Consider the following 21,060-nt stretch of genomic DNA (forward strand, 5'->3'; position numbering starts at 1 on the left):
ACTAACTACACTTCCTGGAGCAATCTAGAACACATTCATATACATATTAGCACTAACTACACTTCCTGGAGCAATCTAGAACACATTCATATACATATTAGCACTAACTACACTTCCTGGAGCAATCTAGAACACATTCATATACATATTAGCACTAACTACACTTCCTGGAGCAATCTAGAACACATTCATATACATATTAGCACTAACTACACTTTCTGGAGCAATCTAGAACACATGCATATACATATTAGCACTAACTACACTTCCTGGAGCAATCTAGAACACATTCATATACATATTAGCACTAACTACACTTCCTGGAGCTATCTAGAACACATTCATATACATATTAGCACTAACTACACTTCCTGGAGCTATCTAGAACACATTCATATACATATTAGCACTAACTACACTTCCTGGAGCTATCTAGAACACATTCATATACATATTAACACTAGCTACACTTCCTGGAGCCATCTAGAACATATACATATTAGCACTAACTACACTTCCTGGAGCAATCTAGAACACATTCATATACATATTAGCACTAACTACACTTCCTGGAGCCATCTAGAACATATACATATTAGCACTAACTACACTTCCTGGAGCAATCTAGAACACATTCATATACATATTAGCACTAACTACACTTCCTAGAGCTGTCTAGAACACATTCATATACATATTAACACTAACTACACTTCCTGGAGCAATCTAGAACACATTCATATACATATTAGCACTAACTACACTTCCTGGAGCAATCTAGAACACATTCATATACATATTAGCACTAACTACACTTCCTGGAGCAATCTAGAACACATGCATATACATATTAGCACTAACTACACTTCCTGGAGCAATCTAGAACACATGCATATACATATTAGCACTAACTACACTTCCTGGAGCAATCTAGAACACATGCATATACATATTAGCACTAACTACACTTCCTGGAGCAATCTAGAACACATTCATATACATATTAGCACTAACTACACTTCCTGGAGCTATCTAGAACACATTCATATACATATTAGCACTAGCTACACTTCCTGGAGCCATCTAGAACATATACATATTAGCACTAACTACACTTCCTGGAGCAATCTAGAACACATTCATATTAGCACTAACTACACTTCCTGGAGCAATCTAGAACACATTCATATACATATTAGCACTAACTACACTTCCTGGAGCCATCTAGAACATATACATATTAGCACTAACTACACTTCCTGGAGCAATCTAGAACACATTCATATACATATTAGCACTAACTACACTTCCTAGAGCTATCTAGAACACATTCATATACATATTAGCACTAACTACACTTCCTGGAGCAATCTAGAACACATTCATATACATATTAGCACTAACTACACTTCCTGGAGCAATCTAGAACACATGCATATACATATTAGCACTAACTACACTTCCTGGAGCAATCTAGAACACATGCATATACATATTAGCACTAACTACACTTCCTGGAGCAATCTAGAACACATGCATATACATATTAGCACTAACTACACTTCCTGGAGCAATCTAGAACACATGCATATACATATTAGCACTAACTACACTTCCTGGAGCAATCTAGAACACATGCATATACATATTAGCACTAACTACACTTCCTGGAGCAATCTAGAACACATTCATATACATATTAGCACTAACTACACTTCCTGGAGCTATCTAGAACACATTCATATACATATTAGCACTAGCTACACTTCCTGGAGCCATCTAGAACATATACATATTAGCACTAACTACACTTCCTGGAGCAATCTAGAACACATTCATATTAGCACTAACTACACTTCCTGGAGCAATCTAGAACACATTCATATACATATTAGCACTAACTACACTTCCTGGAGCAATCTAGAACACATTCATATACATATTAGCACTAACTACACTTCCTGGTGGAATCTAGAACACATTCATATACATATTAGCACTAACTACACTTCCTGGAGCTATCTAGAACACATTCATATAAGCACTTACTACACTTTCTGGCGCCCGATCTCTCTCTTAGACGGTGTCACAGCCGCACGTACACACACACACACACACACACACACACACACACACACACACACACACACACACACACACACACAGCATCGGAGTCTGCTGGGGGAGGATGTCTCGTAGTTATGGTTGGAATGTTTGATACCATTCCCTTCACGCCAATCCAGTCATTATTATGAGTCCTCCTCTCCTCAGCAACCTCCACTGACACACATATATACACACACACAAACACTCCAAACAAACCACACTCCAGGCTGCATAGTTTATTATTTCCCAGAATTAACCTTCTGCTGATATTTGGATCAAATGAAATATGTCCTTCAAGGGCACCATACTGCTGGGAAAACAAACTAACCCACCAAGATAATTTTATGACAACACAACAGCTGCCTGTCATTTAAAAACAATGACAATAAAACAGGACAGAGGAATCTGTGTGAAAACACGTGATTTCTTTTCAAGCAACAGATTATAGAATGAGTCACATTCATGCTCCAATAATCCACAGTCTGTCCATGATAACACCATTACTGATGCAAAGATTAAATTGTGTTTCTCGCTTTACAATACAGATAAGGGGATTATATTATTACGGACTACAAAGGGAAACACAGACGTGAGCTGCCCAGTGACACGAGCCTACCAGACGAGCTAAATGCTTTTTACGCTCGCTTCGAGTCAAGCAACACTGAAGCATGCACGTGAGCACCAGCTGTTCTGGACGACTGTGTGATAACACTCCGTAGCCAATGTGAGCAAGACCTTTAAACAGGTCAACATTCACAAAGCCGCTGGGCCAGACAGATTACCAGGACGTGTATTCAAAGCATGCGCGGACCAACTGGCAAGTGTCTTCATTGACATTTTTAACCTCACCCTGACTGAGTCTGTAAATACCAACATGTTTCAAGCAGACCACCATAGTCCCTGTGCCCAAGAACACTAAGGTAACCTGTCTAAATGACTACTGACCCATAGCACTCACGTCTGTAGCCATGAAGTGCTTTGAAAGGCTGGTCATGGCTCACAACACCATTATCCCAGAAACCCTACACCCACTCCAATTTACATACCTCCTTAACAGATCCACAGATGATGCAATCTCTATTGCACTCCACACTGCCCTTTCCCACCTGGACAAAAGGAACGCCGACATGAGAATACTATTAATTGATTACAGCTCAGCATTCAACACCATAGTGCCCTCAAAGCTCATCACGAAGCTAAGGACCCTGGGACTAAACACCTCCCTCTGCAACTGGATCCTGGACTTCCTGACTAGCCGACCCCAGGTGGTAAGGTTAGGTAACAACACATCTGCCACGCTAATCCTCAACACCGGGGCCCCTCAGGGGTGCGTGCTCAGTCCCCTCCTGTACTCCCTGTTCACTCACGGCTGCATGGCCAAGCACGACTCCAACACCATCATTAAGTTTCCCGATGACAAACACAACAGTGGTAGGCCTGATCACTGACAATGATGAGACAGCCTATAAGGAGGAGGTCAGAGACCTGGCAGTGTGGTGCCAGGATAACAACCTCTCCCTCAACCTGATCAAGACAAAGGAGATGATTGTGGACTACAGAAAAAGGAGGACCGAGCGCATCCCCATTCTCATCGACGGGGCTGTAGTGGAGCAGGTTGAGAGCTTAACTTCTTTGGGCTAGGGGGCAGTATTTTCACATCCGGATAAAAAACGTACCCGATTTAATCTGGTTACGACTCCTGCCCAGTAACTAGAATATGCATATAATTATTGGCTTTGGATAGAAAACACCCTAAAGTTTCTAAAACTGTTTGAATGGTGTCTGTGAGTATAACAGAATCCTATGGCAGGCAAAAACCTGAGAAGATTTCATGCAGGAAGTGGCCTGTCTGACAAGGTGTTGTTGTTCTTGCTTCTGTTTATTGAAGAGTCAGGATCTTAGCTGTAACGTGACACTTCCTACGGCTCCAATAGGCTCTCAGAGCCCGGGAAAAACCTGAACGATGACAAGGCAGCCTCAGGCTGAAACACATTAGCGCCTTTTCCAAGTGGCCCATCAGAGGACAATGGAATTAGGCGCGTGCCCGATTCGACCCCGTGCAGTATTTTCCTTCGGCTGTTTAGCTAATTGCAGATTCCCGGTCGGAATATTATCACTTTTTTACGAGAATAATGGCATAAAAATGTATTTTAAACAGCGGTTGACATGCTTCGAAGTACGGTAATGAAATATTTAGAAATCATTTGTCACGAAATGCGCCGTGCGCACGACCGTTATTTACCATTGGGATAGTGTCTAGAACGCACGAACAAAACGTCGCTGATGGAACATAACTATGGATTATTTGGGACCAAACCTACATTTGTTATTGAAGTAGAAGTCCTGGGAGTGCATTCTGACGAAGAACAGGAAAGGTAAGACCATTTTTTGTTATAGTAAATGTGATTTTGGTGAAGGCTAAACTTACCGGGTGTCTAAATAGCTAGCCCTGTGATGCCGGGCTATCTACTCAGAATATTGCAAAATGTGCTTCATCCGAAAAGCTATTTTAAAATCGGACATATCGAGTGCATAGAGGAGTAACGTATCTATAATTCTTAAAATAATTGTTATGCTTTTTGTGAACGTTTATCGTGAGTAATTTAGTAAATTGTTAGTAAATTCCCCGGAAGTTTGCGGGGGGTATGCTTTTTCTGAACGTCACATGCTAATGTAAAAAGCTGGTTTTTGATATAAATATGAACTTGATTGAACAAAACATGCATGTATTGTATAACATAATGTCCTAGGTGTGTCATCTGATGAAGATCATCAAAGGTTAGTGCTGCATTTAGCTGTCTTCTGGGTTTATGTGACATTATATGCTAGCTTGAAAAATGGGTGTCTGATTATTTCTGGCTGTGTACTCTGTTGACATAATCTAATGTTTTGCTTTCGTTGTAAAGCCTTTTTGAAATCGGACAGTGTGGTTAGATTAACGAGAGTCTTGTCTTTAAATCGCTGTAAAATAGTCATATGTTTGAGAAATTGAAGTAATAGCATTTCAAAGGTTTTGAAAATCGCGCCACAGGATTCAACTGGCTGTTACGTAGGTGGGACGAATTCGTCCCGCCGGTCCTATAGAGGTTAATGTTCCTTAGTGTCCACATCACCAACAATCTATCTTGATCCAAACACACCAAGACAGACGTGAAGAAGACACGACAATGCCTATTCCCCCGCAGGAGACGTGGCCCTTTTGGGTGTATATCGTGGCTCCACCCCTCTCTCATTCTCTCTCCCACATCAGGTTTTACAACGGTCATAAATTCCTGGTTAGAACTGCCATGCCGTATTGAGGGAGAGAGTCTATGGATAACAAAGAGCTTCTCTTGCAAAAACTCCTAATCCCCAAAATGGGAGAATTAAACAATATTTCTATTTTTGAGAATGTGGGAATGGTCCGCGGACAATAAAGGGACAGTCACGTCGAGTATGTTTCATTTGGTGATCTCATGAAGGACAGGAAACCCACATAACTGTATCTGTTAAAGTGTACATTTCCCATCTGAATGTTGTATAAGATGGATGAATAAGTATAAGAATACTTTTGAAAAGATAACAATGTGATTTAGTCTTCTAAATGAGAATTGGTTGTTTTATGGTAACTTAAGCACAGTCAGTGGCCACGCCCCTGTGAGTCAGACATTACGTCAGGTGTCATGGCACCGCCCTTTTCTACTTCAGAATAAAAGGACTCATGACATAATGTACATTTAGTCAAGATAACGCCGGGACTGTCACAGGATCCAACGAAAGTGGCGCCCCTCCTCGGTCGGGCGGCGCTCGGCGGTCGTCGTCGCCGGCCTATTAGCTGCCACCGATCGTTGTTTCTGTCGTTTAGTTTTGTCTGTCTGTTCCGCACCTGTTTTGTGTATGTCATTAGTGGGGACTTATTTAAGGTGTGTTTTCAGTTGGGATTTTGTGCGGGATTGTTTATTGTCCACGTTGTGTGATTTCGACAGTTTTGTTTTTGTATAAAGATTTACCGGGCTGCGCTCCTTGCCTTAGGAATTATATTTTTTGTGTTGTACGGGCGCAGTTAACTATTACTGGAACTTTGTGTAGCGCCCTGTGCTTTTCGGCGTGTGTGTGAGTAGGATCATTAAAAGACACTCACCTCCAGCACCTCTGTCTCCTGCACTTGATTCCACCTATCAGCCAGTCCAAGTCCGACGTGACAGAATCCCGCACCTGAAACTGATGGAGTCAGCAGGAGCAGAAGCGCCATCCATGGCTGAGCAGGTCTCCCAGCATGCCGGCCTCCTCCACCGCCTAGGCTCGGCCATGGATCAGGTGTTGGCCCGATTGGAGAGATGGGAGAGAAGTGCCTCCCCAGCAGGACCAGCTCCGGTCCCTCACCCTGCGCCCCTACCCACATCCACTGAAGCGGGTGCAAGCGGGATCCGGATTTCACCTCCCAGGGAATTCGATGGGACGGCCGCTGGGTGCAAGGGGTTCCTCCTCCAACTGGAACTGTACCTGGCGACCGTCCGCCCCCCTCCCTCCGACGAAGAGAGGGTGAGCGTCCTCGTCTCGTGTCTCACGGGTCGAGCCCTGGAATGGGCCAATGCGGTCTGGGATGCTCCAGACTCGGCCCGGGGTGACTACCCTGAGTTCACCCGCCGCTTCCGGGCGGTTTTCGATTATCCCCCGGAGGGCAGGGCGGCGGGTGAGCTACTATTCCATTTGAGACAGGAGACGAGGACCGCTCAGGATTTCGCGTTGGAATTCCGGACTCTCGCCGCTGGATCGGGGTGGAACGAGCGGGCCCTGATAGACCACTATAGGTGCAGCCTTCGCGAGGACGTCCGCCGGGAGCTGGCATGTAGGGACAACACCTCCACTCTGGACCAACTGGTGGATTTGTCCATTAGATTGGACAACCTGCTGGCTGCCCGGGGACGTTCCAGTCGGGGCCTGTTCGTTCCGCCTACCAGTCCTCCCGCTCCACAGCCCATGGAGATAGGGGGGGCTGCACCGAGGAGGACCGGAGGGAGGGGTCTCTCCTGCACCCGATGTGGACACAGAGGGCACACTGTGGACCGGTGCTGGAGAGGTCCCTCCGGGAGTTCGGAGGGCAGGCAGAGCACTGCTTCGGCCCCCCAGGTGAGTCCGCACCAGCCACACCCAGAGCCCCCTGTCGACCACTTGTACACCTCCGTTTGTTTCCCTAATTTTTCCCCTCACTTCCAGTATAAGGCGCTAGTCGATTCAGGTGCAGCTGGGAGTTTTATGGACCATGGGTTAGCGAAGAGGTTAGGGATTCCCCTGGTTCAGCTGGACCACCCCTTCCCCGTGCACGCCCTAGATAGTCGACCGCTAGGGTCAGGCCAAGTAGGGGAGATCACAGTGCCACTGGTTATGCAGACGTGGGGGGGTCATGTGGAGCGTATCAGCCTGTTCATCATTGCCTCCCCAGCGTTCCCAGTGGTACTGGGAATCCCCTGGCTAGCCACACACAACCCCCAGATTTCGTGGGGGCAGAGGGCTCTAACGGGGTGGTCGAGGGAGTGCTCAGGTAGGTGCATAGGAGTTTCCATCGGTGCGACTACGGTGGAGAGTCCAGACCAAGTCTCCACCGTGCACATTCCCTCAGAGTATGCCGATTTGGCTATCGCCTTCATAAGACGAAGGCGACTCTATTACCACCCCATCGACGAGGGGATTGTGCGATAAACCTCCAGGCTGACTCGGTTCTTCCTAGGAGTCACGTGTATCCTCTGTCTCAGGAGGAGACAGTGGCTATGGATACATACGTCACTGAGTCCTTGAGACAGGGATACATTCAGCCCTCTAAATCCCCCGTCTCCTCGAGCTTCTTTTTCGTGAAGAAGAAGGATGGAGGTCTGCGCCCGTGCATTGACTATAGAGGTCTAAATGCTATCACAGTGGGTTTCAGTTACCCGCTACCTCTCATTGCTACGGCAGTGGAGTCATTTCACGGGGCGCGCTTCTTCACGAAATTGGATCTCAGGAGTGCGTATAACTTGGTGCGTATCCGAGATGGAGACGAGTGGAAAACCGCATTTAGTACCACATCTGGCCATTATGAGTACCTCGTCATGCCGTATGGGTTAAAGAATGCTCCCGCCGTCTTCCAATCCTTTGTGGACGAGGTCCTTAGGGACATGCTCGGGCAGGGTGTGGTGGTGTACATCGATGACATCCTGATCTGCTCCGCCACACGCGCCGAGCATGTGTCCCTGGTGCGTAAAGTGCTTGGGCGGCTGCTGGAGCATAACCTATACGTCAAGGCTGAGAAATGTGAGTTCTTCAAAAGAGCCGTCTCATTTCTAGGATATCGCATTTCCACCTCGGGGGTGGAGGTGGAGTGTGACCGCGTGACGGCTGTGCGTAATTGGCCAACCCCAGCCACTGTGAAGGAGGTGCAGCGGTTCTTGGGGTTCGCTAATTACTATCGGAGGTTTATCCGGGGTTTTGGCCAGGTAGCAGCTCCCATTACCTCACTGATGAAGGGGGGGGCCGGTGCGGCTACGATGGTCAGCAGAGGCGGACAGAGCCTTCCATCGTCTGAAGGCTCTGTTTACCAATGCACCTGTCCTGGCGCATCCGGACCCCTCTTTGCCATTCATAGTGGAGGTGGACGCGTCCGAGGCTGGGGTAGGAGCTGTGCTATCGCAGCGCTCTGGCGTTCCTCCGAAGCTCCGCCCATGCGCGTTCTTTTCTAAGAAGCTGAGCCCGGTGGAGCGCAATTATGATGTGGGTGACCGGGAGCTGTTAGCCGTGGTCAGGGCTTTGACGGTGTGGAGACATTGGCTTGAGGGGGCACGTCACCCTTTTCTCATCTGGACCGACCACCGAAACCTGGAGTATATTCGGGCAGCGAGGAGGCTTAATCCCCGTCAGGCGAGGTGGGCTATGTTTTTTACGAGGTTTAACTTCACTCTCTCGTACATTCCAGGTTCCCGGAACCGGAAGGCTGACGCACTGTCGCGTCTCTACGACATCGAGGAGCGGACCATCGATCCTACTCCCATACTTCCTGCCTCCTGTCTGGTGGCACCGGTGGTATGGGAGGTGGATGCGGACATCGAGCGGGCGGGTCGGTCAGAACCTACTCCGCCGCAGTGTCCCGTGGGCCTGAAATACGTTCCGCTTGATGTTCGCGATCACCTGATCCGATGGTCCCATACTCTACCCTCCTCGGGTCATCCTGGGGTGGAACGGACAGTGCGGGGCCTGAAGGGGAGGTACTGGTGGCCCACCTTGGCTGAGGATGTCCGGCGTTATGTCTCGTCCTGTTCAGTATGCGCTCAGTGTAAGGCTCCTAGGCACCTACCTCGAGGGAAATTACAGCCCCTCCCTGTTCCACAGCGGCCCTGGACTCACCTCTCGGTGGATTTCCTTACGGATCTCCCGCCGTCTCAGGGGAACACGGCGATCCTGGTCGTTGTGGACAGGTTCTCTAAGTCCTGCCGTCTACTCCCTTTGCCCGGTCTTCCTACGGCCCTGCAGACCGCGGAGGCCCTGTTCACTCACGTCTTCCGGCACTATGGGGTGCCCGAGGACATCGTATCTGATCGAGGTCCCCAGTTTACGTCCAGGGTGTGGAAATCGTTTATGGAGAGGCTGGGGGTCTCGGTCAGCCTGACCTCGGGGTTCCACCCAGAGAGTAATGGGCAGGTAGAGCGCATTAACCAGGATGTGGGCAGGTTCCTGCGGTCGTATTGCCAGGACCGGCCAGGGGAGTGGGCGCAGTTCGTGCCATGGGCCGAGATGGCCCAGAACTCTCAGCGCCACTCCTCCACTAATCTGTCACCCTTCCAGGTGGTGCTGGGGTATCAGCCGGTCCTGGTGCCATGGCAACAGAGCCAGACGGAGGCTCCTGCGGTGGAGGCATGGGTCAAGCGCTCTCAGGAGACCTGGAACGCGGTCCAGGAATGTTTATGGAGGGCGAGCGAACGGCACAAGGAGAGCGCTGACCGCCACCGCAGTGACGCCCCCGTGTTTAACCCGGGGGATAGAGTCTGGCTCTCGACCCGGAACCTGCTTCTCCGCCTGCCCTGCCAGAAGCTGGGTCCGCGGTTTGTGGGGCCGTTTAAAGTCCTGAGGAGGATAAACGAGGTGTGTTACAGGTTACAACTTCCTTCGTATTACCGTATTAACCCCTCGTTTCATGTGTCTCTCCTCAGGCCGGTGGTAGCTGGTCCGCTGCAGGACAGTGAGGTGCTGGAGGCCCCCCCGCCCCCCCTGGACATCGGGGGGAGCCCGGCGTACACAGTCCGAGCCATCCTGGACTCCCGACGTCGGGTAGGGGGCCTGCAGTACCTCGTGGACTGGGAGGGGTACGGTCCGGAGGAGAGGTGCTGGGTTCCGGCGGCGGACGTTCTGGACCCCTCTATGCTGCAGGACTTCCACCGTCGCCGACCGGATCGGCCGGCGCCTCGCCCTCCGGGCCGTCCCCGAGGCCGGCGTCGGCGCGCGAGGTGTACTGTCACAGGATCCAACGAAAGTGGCGCCCCTCCTCGGTCGGCGGCGCTCGGCGGTCGTCGTCGCCGGCCTATTAGCTGCCACCGATCGTTGTTTCTGTCGTTTAGTTTTGTCTGTCTGTTCCGCACCTGTTTTGTGTATGTCATTAGTGGGGACTTATTTAAGGTGTGTTTTCAGTTGGGATTTTGTGCGGGATTGTTTATTGTCCACGTTGTGTGATTGACAGTTTTGTTTTTGTATAAAGATTTACCGGGCTGCGCTCCTTGCCTTAGGAATTATATTTTTTGTGTTGTACGGGCGCAGTTAACTATTACTGGAACTTTGTGTAGCGCCCTGTGCTTTTTGGCATGTGTGTGAGTAGGATCATTAAAAGACACTCACCTCCAGCACCTCTGTCTCCTGCACTTGATTCCACCTATCAGCCAGTCCAAGTCCGACGTGACAGGGACAGGGAGTTCCCATGCTGAAATGGCTGGAACTCTGAAACTTTCAACAGAGAAGAAATACTACTCGATGCCAAAGAGACCCACGGTAAGCCGGAAGTCTCAAATGGTTAAGAAGACCAGAAAATATGGAGCCGATGCTACATGTTGAAATGGTTAAGAACTACAACTCTACCGAAGGACAAGACCAGAGAATGTGGAGATCATTCCCATGTTGAAATGGTTAAGAACTGCAACTCTACCAAAGGACAAGACCAGAGAACGTGGAGATCATTCCCATAATGAAATGGTTAAGAACTGCAACTCTACCAAAGGACAAGACCAGAGAACGTGGAGATCATTCCCATGTTGAAATGGTTAAGAACTGCAACTCTAGCAAAGGACAAGACCAGAGAACGTGGAGATCATTCCCATGTTGAAATTAGTTAAGAACTGCAACGCAACCAGAGACTTTTCTGTCGATTCTCTTTAGCAGATGGACCGGCGACCACAGAGAGAGACAACAGGACATACGCTCGTAAATATGTAAATTGGTATTTCTTTTCACATAAGCGGTTGTTCGTATTCAAAGTATTAGCATTTTCTATGAGTGTAGTTATCAGCTATGAGTGTCCTGCTCTTGAGCGGTCCCTACACCCACCCCATTTCCTTTGTCTACCAAGCCGTCATATCAGTTTCGTCTACTAGGAACTTTTTCTTTGTATCATGTAGCACCCAATGTATAACTAATTGTAGGCTATCTTGGAGCGATCCGAGCGGAAGGAGAAGGGTCAAAGTTCGAAAATGAGGGCGCACTGAGCTAGAAATGCCCGATAGGTGCTCGACTTTCAATTGAAGTGTTTCGGGGGGGGGATGTGTAAACGTGGCTACCGAGAAGGTGGAGTGGCCAATGAGACAGCGCTGCTAGCAGCTGGTTTACTGTGGGGCTGTGGGGTTACCACCGTGGTAGGCTGCCTCCCAGACAGCCCACGGAATTGCTCCAGCAAACTGTCCAATGCCCGGTCATGGCGTTCAGCCAACATTTGGACCCCTTCCATAAGGCCACGAAGCAGTTCCTCGTGCCTCCCGACTCCTTGGGAGGAGATGACGTTGTGCAGCTGGCCCGGGTCTGCTGGGTCAGTCATGGCCAGTTCGTACAATCAGGATAAAGGTAAGACCCGGATTCAGACTGTGTCGAAGTAACAATGTTTATTACAGCAACTGGGGCAAAGGTACCGGACGGCAGGCAGGCTCAGGGTCAGAACAGGCAAGGGTCAAAACCATGAGGATGAGAAAAGAGAGACTGGGGAAAAGCAAGAGCTGATACAAAAAACGCTGGTTGACTTGACAAACAAGACGAACTGGCAAAGGACAAACAGAGAACACAGGCATAAATACACAGGGGATAATGGGGAAGATGGGCAACACCTGGAGGGAGGTGGAGACAATCACAGATGGCCACAATTGCTCCTGTATACAAGAAGGCAAAGGTAACTGAACGACTATCAGTTACCTTTGCACTCACTTCTGTCATCATGAAGCACTTTGAGAGACTAGTCAAGGATCATATCACCCCCATCCTACCTGTCACCCTAGACCCACTGCAATTTGTATACCGCTCCAAAAGGTCCACAGACGATGAAATTGCCATCACACTGCCCTATCCCATCTGGACAAGAGGAATACCTATGTAAAAATGCTGTTCATTGACTACAGCTCAGCATTTAACACCATAGTACCCTCCAAGCTCATCATTAAGCTTGAGGCCCTGGGTCTCAACTCCGCCCTGTGCGATTTGGTCCTGGACTTCCTGACGGGCTGACCCCAGGTGGTGAAGGTAGGAAACAACATCTCCACTTCGCTGATCCTCAACAATGGGGCCCCACAAGGGTGCGTGCTCAGCCCCCTCCTGTACTCTCTGTTCACCCATGACTGCGTGGCCATGCACGCCTCCAACTCAATCATGAAGTTTGCAGACGACACTACACAGGTAGGCTTGATCACCATCAACGACGACGAGACAGCCTATAGGGAGGAGGTGAGGGCACTCGGAGTGTGGTGTCAGGAAAACAACCTCTCACTCAACGTGAACAATACAAAGGAGATGATCGTGGACTTCAGGAAACAGCAGAGGGAGCACCCCCTATTCACATCGACGGGTCAGCAGTGGAGAAGGTGGAAAGTTTCAAGTTCCTCGGCGTACAAATCACGGACAATGGTCCACCCTATCTCTAACCCTAACCCTAACTTCAGGAGGCTGAAGAAATGTGGCTTGCCACCTAAAACCCTCACAAACGTCTAGAGATGCACAATTGAGAGCATCCTGTCGGGCTGTATCACCGCCTGGTATGGCAACTGCACCGTCCACAACAGCAGGGCTCTCCAGAGGGTAGTGCGGTTTGCACAACGCAACACCGGGGGCAAACTACCTGCCCTCCAGGACACCTACAGCACCTGATGTCACAGGAAGGCCGAAAATATCATCAAGGACAACAACCACCCGCGCCACTGCCTGTTCACCCCGCTACCATCCAGAAGGCGAGGTCAGTACAGGTGCATCAAAGCTGGGACCGAGAGACTGAAAAATAGCTTCTATCTCAAGGCCATCAGACTGTTAATAAACAGCCATCACTTACACAGAGAGGCTGCTGCCTACATACAGACTTGAATTCATTGGCCACTTTAATAAAATGGATCACTAGTCACTTTAATAATGTCACTATAATAATGATGTTTATATATTTTGCACTACTCATCCCAGATGTATATACTATATCTTATACCATCTATTGTATCTATTCTATGCCGGTCGGTCATGGCCCATCCATATATTTATATGTACATATTCTTATTCCATCCCTTTACTTAGATGTGTGTGTTAAATGGAGTTGTTGTGGAATTGTTAGATTACTCGTTAGATATTATATATATTAGCTGCACTATTGGAACTAGAAGCACAATGTCATGACTGTCCTGATCAGGTCAGGGTACAGGAGACCACCACCCTACAGATTATCTCCCAAACCCCCAACAGAGGAGGAGAGATCTAGGGGTCTGAAGATGTGGGGGTTTTATGACACCTCATGCCCATAATACAGAGAAATTCCTTTGTCCTAACAATGGAGAACTGGCCTCAGAACCTTAAACATGCAATAAAGGAACTTTGGAACAATGGTTTCCGTCAGCCACAATGGTGGTTATGACGAAAAGTGGAATATTAAAATGTATGTAACTTTGGTATTTGTTTTTAAAGGTTAAGAGATGACGTTATTATGAAAACATTGTACCTTTAAGAGTTTTCCCAGTATATGCCTGATGTTTATACATTGTACGCTGTTTGGAAAATATCCAAATCAAACAGAATGTTTTGATAAAGATGAAATGTGAAGTTAGTGTCTAAAATCAGATTTTTAGCCAAATCTAAGCCTTGCCCCCTGTACTTGGTCCGCCCAGAGAATCGCCCTAAAGGCTGTTACACCCACTTCTGACCCGAGGGTATAAGACAGGAGAGTGAAGAATTAACATAGTAGACTATTGACCCCAAGCTGCAGCCAAGGTCTAACAAAGTCGACGAACCCCAAAACGAAACACAAGGTTGAAGACAAAGAAATATTTTTCTACACGAGCTACGGACGAGTAGCTGTGTCTAAGCGGGTGAATTCAAGCCGAACCACCCAGCCTCCACTCTCCATTGAATCGTGGTATCGACACCATTCGAGCCGAAGCTGTGAGCTCTGAGCTACAGAGCTGTCTGTCCTCAGAAGACCCCTTTCCGATCAAGGGTGAGGATCAGACCACTTAGCCAAGAAGGACACTGACATCGTGAGGACAACCAGAGAGTTGCGCCGGAGAACTTCGTCATTTAGAAGCCTAAACGACCCACGCGGAGCTTCCCACCTGAGAACTACAACACGTAATTACATCATTATATTCTGACCCATAAGAGCGGCAGTTCGGGGCAAGGCTAATTTTAAATAAGCATGGCTGACAAATGAACCCAAATGTATATTTCTCTCGTGTACTTCCTTTCTTTCTCTCTCTTTAAAATCCCCATTTTGGGTAACAAGCGCCATAGTGTGTTGGCCCGTTATACTAAGTCCTAATCAATAGCTAGACTGTGTTTTGTGTATGTGCATTTTTATCATCATTTTAGCTTGCTCGTAAATAAATAATCAACTAAGATTGGTGTGGTAAATTCAGTGGTAAAGCCCGGGTCAGTGCAGATTCCCGGATTATACGACTTTCAGATTATGAGACTGTAGAGGAAACTGATTAATTTAGCGACTGTTGTAATCGATATTCTGATATCCCTTGAGTTAATTTGGGAAATAGAAACTCAATCAAAACAATGTTCCCATGGTGCCCCAGGTTAATGAGTTAATAATTGCTTGATTCATTGCTTAATTCATTTAATCACGTAATTATAAACCGTTAATCATTCGATGAGCAACAGTCGTCACATTAACTAATACAACGTCACGACAACAAGCACTTCGCTACACAAAATTATTATATTTATATATTATATTTATATATTGACCATTGTTACAGTGTTAATATGTACACTACCGTTCAAAAGTTTGGGGTCACTTAGAAATTTCCTTGTATTTGAAAGAAAAGCACATTTTTGGGTCCATTAAAATAACATCAAATTGATCAGAAATTCAGTGTAGACATTGTTAATGTTGTAGATACTATTGTAGCTGGAAACGGCAGATTTTTTATGGAATATCTACATAGGCCCATTATCAGCAACCATCACTCCTGTGTTCCAATGGCACGTTGTGTTAGCTAATCCAAGTTTCTCATTTAAAAGGCTAATTGATCATTAGAAAACCCTTTTGCAATTAAGTTAGCACAGCTGAAAACTGATGTGCTGATTTAAAGAAGCAATAAAATGGGCCTTCTTTAGACTAGTTGAGTATCTGGAGCATCAGCATTTGTGGGTTCGATTACAGGCTGAAAATGGACAGAAACAAAAGAACCTTCTTCTGAAACTGGTCAGTTTATTCTTGGTCTGAGAAATGAAGGCTATTCCATGTGAGAAATTGCCAAGAAACGGAAGATCTCGTACAATGCTGTGTACTACTCCCTTCACAGTACAGCACAAACTGTCTCTAACCAGAATAGACAGAGGAGTGGGAGGTCCTGGTGCACAACTGAGCAAGAGGACAAGTACATTAGAGTGTCTAGTTTGAGAAACAGACGCCTCACAAGTCCTCAACTGGCAGCTTCATTAAATAGTACCCGCAAAACACCAGTCTCAACGTCAACAGTAAAGATTGATTTATGTCTCTTTCAAATGTCAATATGCCTTGTATGGTGTTGTTTAGGATAGTTATCATTGTTTTAGTTTACAGTGGAGCTCCTAGTCCCACTCTACATCCCTCAGATTCCTCCTTTGTCCCACCTCCCACACATGCGGTGACTTCACCCAGTATAACCAGCACCTCCAGAGATGCAACCTCTCTTATCATCACTCAGTGCCTGGGCTTACCTCCACTGTACCCACACCCTACCATACCCCTGTCTGCACATTATGCCCTGAATCTATTCTACCACGCCCAGAAATCTGCTCCTTTTATTCTCTGTCCCCAACGCACTAGACGACCAGTTCTGGTACCCTTTAGCTGTACCCTCATCCTACTCCTCCTCTGTTCCTAGGGTGATGTAGAGGTTATCCCAGGCCCTGCGTGTCCCCAGGCACTCTCATTTGTTGACTTCTGTAATCGAAAAAGCCTTGGTTTCATGTATGTTAACATCAGAAGCCTCGTCCCTAAGTTTGTTTTACTCACTGCTTTAGCACACTCCGCCAACCCTGAGGTCCTTGCCGTGTCTGAATCCTGGATTAGGAAGGCCACCAACAATTCTGAGATTTCCATACCCAACTTCGACATTTTCCGTCAAGACAGAACTGCCAAAGGGGGAGGAGTTTCAATATACTGCAGAGATAGCTTGCAAAGTTCTGTCATACTTTCAAGGTCTATACCCAAACAGTTCGAGCTTCTAATTTTAAAAATGAATCTCTCCAGAAATAAGTCTCTCACCGTTGCCACCTGTTATAGACCCCCTCAATTCCCAGCTGTGCCCTGGACACCATATGTGAACTGATTAATCCTCATCTATCTTCAGAGTTCGTTCTGTTAGGTGACCTAAACTGGGATATGCTTAACACCCCGGCAGTCCTACAAGCTAAGCTAGATGCCCTCAATCTCACACAAATCACCAAGGAACCCACCAGGTACAACCCTAAATCCTTAAACATGGGCACACTATTAGATATTATCCTGACCAACTTGCCCTCCAAATACACCTCTGCTGTTTTCAATCAGGATCTCGGCGATCACTGCCTCATTGCCTGCATCCGCTATGGGTCCGCGGTCAAACGGACCCATCTTCCCTCATCACTGTCAAATGCCCCATAAAACACTTCTGCGAGCAGGCCTTTCTAATCGACCTGGCCCGGGTATCCTGGAAGGATATTGAACTCATCCCGTCAGTCGAGGATGCCTGGTCGTTCTTTAAAAGTAATTTCCTCACCATCTTAAATAAGCATGCCCCTTTCAAAAAATGTTGAACTAAGAACAGATATAGCCCTTGGTTCACTCCAGACCTGACTGCCCTCGACCAGCACAAAAACATCCTGTGGCGGACTGCAATAGCATCGAATAGTCCCAGCGACATGCAACTGTTCAGGGAAGTCAGGAACCAATACATGCAGTCAGTCAGGAAAGCAAAGGCTAGCTTAATTCAATCAACAATTTGCATCCTGTAGCTCTAACTCCAAAACGTTTTGGGACACTGTAAAGTCCATGGAGAACAAGAGCACCTCCTCCCAGATGCCCACTGCTCTGAGGCTAGGAAACACGGTCACCACCGATAATCGAAAATTTCAATAAGCATCTCTTTGGCTGGCCATACTTTCCTCCTGGCAACCCCCCCCCCCCCCGCAGCTACTTGCCCGAGCCTCCTCAGATTCTCCTTCACCCAAATCCAGACAGCAGATGTTCTGAAAGAGCTGCAAAACCTGGACCCGTACAAACAGCTGGGCTAGACAATCTGGACCCTCTGATTAGAGACCATATTTAAGTAGGTTTTTTTTTTCATTGTGTTTGTGGGTCGTTCATTTCTGTTTAGTTGTCTAACCTGACATAACTGTGGGCTGTCGTTTTGTTTCTTTGTTTATAGTGTTCTCTGTTTAATAAATTACAAGATGAGCACTAACCACGCTGCGCCTTGGTCTACTCCATTCAACAGCCGTTACAAGAGGTGAAATAAAAAATAAAAGACCACAGCGCCACTCGGAAGTGAATATATATTGACCATTGTTACAGTGTTAATATGTATAGATTTTATTTATATTATTTATTATGACATGTATTGTTTGTCCTACATTGTTGGAGCTCAGAGCTGCACTCTGTAATTACACCTGCAACCCTGCACATTGGAGCTCAGAGCTGCACTCTGTAATTACACCTCAACCCTGCACATTGGAGCTCAGAGCTGCACTCTGTAATAATTACACCTGCAACCCTGCACATTGGAGCTCAGAGCTGCACTCTGTAATAATTACACCTGCAACCCTGTACATTGGAGCTCAGAGCTGCACTCTGTAATTACACCTGCAACCCTGTACATTGGAGCTCAGAGCTGCACTCTGTAATTATACCTGCAACCCTGCACATTGGAGCTCAGAGCTGCTCTCGTAATAATTACACCTGCAACCCTGTACATGTGATTATTCAACTTCTCATCTAATAAAAACACTGTCCTGGTTACCCAGATTACATCACTACTACACAGCTAGGACATGCTGTTTCAGAGGAGGAGGTTTCACCAGGGATGATAGAGTGAGTGGTTTGTGTTAAGAGTGTGGAGGTTATTAAAGGTCACGGTGACATAGTGAACTGTAAGAGAGTTGAGTTGTGAGGGTCAAGGGTTAAGGGTTTAATACAGTAGGTTACAGTGATGTCAGGGGTTAAAGGTAAGGGGTTAGAGTGAGATCAGAGGTCGTACCCTCTCTCTCCTGGGCGGTGAGGTTAGTCAGTCTCTGGACATGTCTCCGTGGCAACAGCAACGTCTGGAACGGCCAGGTGGCCCAGTATGGAACCACAGCCAGCCAATCAGCATTCTGTACCACTACACGCTCCTAGAGAGAGAGACATAAGGAGGGGGAGATTGAGGGATAAAGATAGAAAAAGAGGGAGAGAGGGTGAGGAATAGAGAGAGACAGAGAGATGGAGAGAGAGAAAGACATAGAGAAAAGGAGCGAGAGGGAGAGAGATCAAAGTAGAGAGGGAGAGAGAGAGAGAGAGAGAAAGGGAGTGTGAGAGAGAGAAAGGGAGTGAGAGAGAGAGAGAAAGGAGAGAGAGAAGGAGAGAGAAAAGGAGAAAGAGAAGAGAGAGTGAGAAAGAGAGAGAGAGAGAGAAAAGGAGAAAGAGAGAGAGAGAGAAAGAGAGAGAGATTGAGAGAGAGAGAAAGAGAGAAAGAGAGAAAAGGAGAAAGAGAGAAAAAGAGAAGAGAGAGAAAGAGAGAGGGAGAGAGAGAGGGAGAGAGAGAGGGAGAGGGAGAGGGAGAGGGAGAGTGGGAGAGAGAGAGGGAGAGGGAGAGAAAGAGGGAGAGGGAGAGAAAGAGAGAGGGAGAGGGAGAGAAAGAGAGAGAGGGAGAGAGAGGGAGGGGGAGAGAAGACACAGTCAATCAGTATTCCAGCACTTCTGTGGTAAATAGAACAAACAGTGAGACTCAACAAGCAGCAACAGTCCAGAGGAGAAACACAACCACTCTGCAACATAACAATCTGTACTGTTGCTACTTCAGCATGTCTAACGGGTGAGTGCTTTTCAGAACAGTGTTACAATGATGAAAACAAAGGAAACATTCATATTAACATATCTTCCTGAGGTCCACAATGCTTCCTCCGATCAACCAAGCAGCAAACACCTGATTAGAAACACTACAGCAACAACACAGGACAGAGAGTAAAGACAACAACAAAAAAGACAACAAAAATATGCATTGTCACACACTGGGTACATGTTGTTGTATGTTTAGTAGTGATAGGTGTAGTGTAATGTGTTGTTTTACAGGGTCAGCCATACAGTAGTAGTACGATAGGTGTAGTGTAATGTGTTGTTTTACAGGGTCAGCCATACAGTAGTAGTACGATAGGTGCAATGTAATGTGTTGTTTTACAGGGTCAGTCAAAGTAGTATGATAGGTGAAGAGAACGGACAGCATAATACTACAATACACTATAATACTAAACTACTATTTTTCCACTATAATACTGTACCACTGTACTACTATTATACCACTATAATACTATACTACTGTTACACCACTATAATACTATACTACTATTATACCACTATAATACCGTACTACTATTACACCGCTATAATACTGAACTACTATTACACCACTATAATACTGTACTACTATTACACCACTATAATACTGAACTACTATTATACCACTATAACACTGTACTACTATTACACCACTATAATACTGAACTACTATTATACCACTATAACACTGAACTACTATTATACCACTATAACACTGTACCACTATACTACCACTATAATACTGTACTACTATTACACCACTATAATACTGTACTACTATTACACCACTATAATACTGTACTACTATTATACCACTATAATACTGTACTACTATTATACCACTATAATACTGTACTACTATTATACCACTATAACACTGTACTACTATTACACCACTATAATACTGTACCAGTGTACTACTATTATACCTCTATAATACTGAACTACTGTACTACTATTATACCACTATATTACCATTACACCACTATAATAGTGTACAATTTTTACACCAATATAATACTATACCAGTGTACTACCATTATACCTCTATAATACTGTACTACCACTATAACACTGTAACACTACTACTATTATACCACTATAAAACTGTACGACTGCACAACTATTATACCACTACGACAGTGTACTGCCATTATACCACCATAAGTGTACAACTATAATACCATAATATTATTGTATTACCATTATACCACAATGACAGTGTACCA

The 21,060-nt window shown here is 46.4% G+C and overlaps 1 protein-coding gene across 2 annotated transcripts in view; it reads right to left on the bottom strand.

The window, feature by feature from the left end:
* galt (galactose-1-phosphate uridylyltransferase) overlaps positions 1 to 21,060 on the bottom strand; it is a 94,920-nt gene that overhangs the window by 15,139 nt on the left and 58,721 nt on the right. For both annotated transcript variants that reach the window (XM_029749020.1, XM_029749019.1), the window contains exon 7: positions 18,999 to 19,131. In XM_029749020.1, coding sequence (XP_029604880.1) covers positions 18,999 to 19,131 — 133 coding nt within the window. The remainder of the gene's footprint in view (positions 1 to 18,998; positions 19,132 to 21,060) is intronic.

This window comes from Salmo trutta, unplaced genomic scaffold (genome assembly GCF_901001165.1).
Source record: "Salmo trutta unplaced genomic scaffold, fSalTru1.1, whole genome shotgun sequence".
Taxonomy (NCBI): domain Eukaryota; kingdom Metazoa; phylum Chordata; class Actinopteri; order Salmoniformes; family Salmonidae; genus Salmo; species Salmo trutta.